The sequence below is a fragment of the Rhagoletis zephyria genome, unplaced genomic scaffold, assembly GCF_001687245.7.
Source record: "Rhagoletis zephyria isolate East Lansing unplaced genomic scaffold, Rhagoletis_zephyria_1.1 Rzeph_scaffold_37150, whole genome shotgun sequence".
NCBI lineage: Eukaryota > Metazoa > Arthropoda > Insecta > Diptera > Tephritidae > Rhagoletis > Rhagoletis zephyria.
The window spans coordinates 1-3,132 of record NW_016194205.1 but is presented as its reverse complement, the minus strand read 5'-3'; the positions used below and the strand labels follow the sequence as shown (position 1 = coordinate 3,132).

The 3,132-nt window shown below is 47.2% G+C and overlaps 2 protein-coding genes across 2 annotated transcripts; one reads left to right on the top strand and one right to left on the bottom strand.

Annotated features, from left to right (window-relative positions):
• Nucleotides 1-346: 346 nt before the first annotated feature.
• Nucleotides 347-956, top strand: LOC108354559 (ATP synthase subunit s, mitochondrial-like). Its single transcript, XM_017605737.1, has 2 exons — nt 347-611; nt 682-956. The coding sequence occupies exons 1-2, from the start codon at nt 347-349 to the stop codon at nt 954-956; spliced, it is 540 nt and encodes a 179-aa protein (XP_017461226.1).
• A 1,505-nt stretch (nt 957-2,461) lies between these two features.
• On the bottom strand, nt 2,462-2,929 carry LOC108354560 (40S ribosomal protein S15Aa-like). The gene is made up of 2 exons (XM_017605738.1): nt 2,797-2,929; nt 2,462-2,721 (listed from the first exon to the last, which is right to left on the bottom strand). Exons 1-2 carry the CDS (start codon nt 2,927-2,929, stop codon nt 2,462-2,464), a joined length of 393 nt encoding a protein of 130 aa, XP_017461227.1.
• Nucleotides 2,930-3,132: the final 203 nt, after the last annotated feature.

Sequence of the window (3,132 nt, the reverse complement as noted above, 5' to 3'; positions counted from 1 at the left end):
CTACGCTGAAATAAAGGAATGTCTGCTTTTTCTCTCATATCACCTGCTTCGATGTTCGAAAATAAGCTAAAACAGCGAAATAAAAGTCGCCGGCAATTCTGGCATTGTTACTCCATTTTAGCTTTGTCTTTGGCGGTTTTGTTGAATTTTTGTGTTGAGTGTCTTTGCGTTCACAACAAAAGTGTAGTGTGTTTTTGGGGGCATTGCGTCAGAACAGCAGCAGACAGGCAAACCAGCAAGATGCAGCGATTGACGGGAGCTCTTCTTCGTGGGGCGACCAAGCGAGGACTTCAAGTGCAGGCTGAACGACAGCTCTTTCGATGGCTCACCGTCGTCTGGAACAAGTATGGCTGATAAATGTGCTGTGACAACAACAACATCTGATAACTCTCTTTCCAGAGTCGACGAGGATATGATCAAGGAGATGGGCGCCGAAGCGGCGGCCGCCCAGTGGCTGATTCGCAACGGCGCCAAAGTCAAGTGGGGCAAGAATGGCGACATGTTTGACGATTACGACAAGCTAATGAACAGCGAGGCAAGTCGAAGCAACTTCATCTCGGAGATTGACGCCACCAATTCAAGCATCACTCACGTCGGCTTTCCCTACCTGAGTAAGTGACTTGTTGTTTTGACAAAAAAGGTAAACAATAACTCGATCTTGTTTTGTCATCACTTAACCAGAGAACCTCAAGTCATTGCGAAAGATCGTCTTCAATGAGACCGAGTATCTAGAGGACAAAGCGCTGCACCTTCTGGGTGAGTACCAGTTGCCCACTTTGAAGCATCTGGAGGTGATCAAGTGCCACGATATTACTGATGACGGCGTACGAGCGCTGCAAAAGATAAAGACGCTCAACTACCTCAAACTGCAGGGCCTGTCTTCGGTCACCAACAAGGCCGCCTGCAGTGAGCTGCTGGAGAAGGAGCTGACCAACTGTGATGTTGACTGGGATTGACTGACACTGACTCGCTTCAGGTCACAAGCTTCGCACTTTATTTAAGCACATTATAAAAGATGAAAACACAATACACAATATTGCCCTGGAATGAGATGGTGTCACTGGTACTGAACGCTAGATGTAGATTCGCGTCGTCAGCATCAGAAAGACGATTCCAAAGCCCAGCAGAAGGGAGGCGACCAGCGAGGTAAGCAGCTCCTGGAAGATGTTGCGCGACTTTTTGCTCACCTCCAGCGTGAAGAACCACCCGAGGAAGATGAGGCCCAGGGTGAGCGAGGCGAGGGCGAGGTGCGGGGCGATGGCCAGCGGCACCGGTGGCTGGTAGCTGATCAGTTGAGCCATGGTACTCGATGCTTGAAGAAGAAGTGGGCGGCGAAGTGTCAAACAACTGAAATCAGACTGGCTGAAGACGGGAGAAGTAGACTGAAGAGACTGGCAAACCGGCAGCTCTCTCACTCGTATGGCCAAATCATCAGTAAAGCAGTGAGAGCAGAGCAGCCATATGCACTCTGATGGCGCTACCTACACATGGCGCTCAATTAACCAAAAAATCAGGTGCTGTCGCCGGCAGATTGATGCCCTCACGCCGGAAACAAATTAAAGTCGGGAGTTTGCTCAAACTCAGCCTGGAGTTTCGCCTTCAATTTAGATTGTCCAGAGAGAGGGTTTTATAAGGCACAACTCTTTTGCAGCACACTTCTGCACTCAGAGTTTCAGTTGACTCAAACAAAAAATGTTCAATTCTCGAATGTTGAGAACCGCAAAGAGAGATTTTTGGGTTTGTAAGCAGTTCAGTTTGAGAGGTACTCTCTAAATGTTTGCTGCTCAAAAGTGCCCAAGGCTTAGAAGATCATAAGAGACACAGTTTCAGTTCTGGTAAACTTGTAATGACAAATCAGTTTGTTTACATCTCTTTCATTCCACCTCTCAGATTCTACTCTGTCCGGTTGATAAGTGTCAATAATTCTTGTTGGCAAAGAACCAGTGTTTGGAAGAGTTCNTGGTAAACTTGTAATGACAAATCAGTTTGTTTACATCTCTTTCACTCCACCTCTCAGATTCTGCTCTGTCCGGTTGAGAAGTGTCAATAATTCTTGTTGGCAAAGAACCAGTGTTTGGAAGAGTTTTTCAAGTCAATTAAATGTTCAGCTTGATCCTAGTGATCACCATTCAAACCACAAGCGGGCCAGAAACATTTGGCTTTCAAATGTTTACAAACCTTTAACACCTGGAATTTGTTGACCACTCTTACGTTTGCGAGCTGTGATTGACTAGTTTGCACCAGTTGTTGAGTTTTTAGATTCAAACAGAAACTAGAGAACTCACAAAAAGAAATCTGCTGAGAGAAGGCAAAGTAAAACATTTTCATGAGAACCCAAAACAACCAGTCCCAGCTTGTGAGCTCAGTTGTAGAAAGCTGTGCAAATCAACTTGAACGATACTTATGCTTTTTATTGAAGATTGAAGCAATTCACCGTCAACATAAGCGCTTGTAGTTTGTTTTAGAAAAAGAAACCCAAGATCTTGCCTCCCAGATGCTTTCTTCGGGCCTCTTCGTGGTCCATGATGCCGCCCGATGTGGTCAAGACGAGGTAGCCGAACTGACGAGATGGCAGAAGGTTTCGCGTGTACGACTCCAGATCGTGGAGCTTCACGTCGAATCGAGGACTGATGACACCGCACTTGTTCAGGCGGCCGGTGAGATTGACGACGATTTTGCCGGATCGGTGGTCATCCACGATTTCAAACTCGCCAATGTAACCTGAAAAGGGTGGAAACAAAATTCCATAAGTATCTCAGGATCTCAACAGAGCTCAAAGTGCCAGTCGGTGCTCACCGTGCTTGACCATAACATTGAGGAATTTGACGATCACTTTTGAAGACGGGCGGATCAGCACCTGACGCTTGCCACGCTTTTCAGCGTTGTTGATCGACTTCAGGGCGTCGGCGAGGACGTTCATACGAACCATCGTGTCGCGTTTGTAGCACTTTGGAGTTGGTAGAAGGGGGCGAATCGGGTCAAAACGCGGGCTAAAAGCGGCGAAATTCACCGATTTTGTCGCAGGCTAACAGGAAAAGAAAGCTCTTTGGGGAAGAACCACGCGACAGACAAAACGCGACCTACTCCTAAAGTACGTGCCACAATCGCAGTGGCCTGGCTAGCCTTGCCAAG

Coding starts and splice junctions, on each gene's coding strand:
- LOC108354559 (XM_017605737.1), top strand. CDS start 347: ATGGCTGATAAATGTGCTGTGACAACAACAACATCTGATAACTCTCTT. Junction 612..681: donor CGTCGGCTTTCCCTACCTGA/GTAAGTGACTTG, acceptor TCACTTAACCAG/AGAACCTCAAGTCATTGCGA.
- LOC108354560 (XM_017605738.1), bottom strand. CDS start 2,929: ATGGTTCGTATGAACGTCCTCGCCGACGCCCTGAAGTCGATCAACAAC. Junction 2,722..2,796: donor CAATGTTATGGTCAAGCACG/GTGAGCACCGAC, acceptor CACCCTTTTCAG/GTTACATTGGCGAGTTTGAA.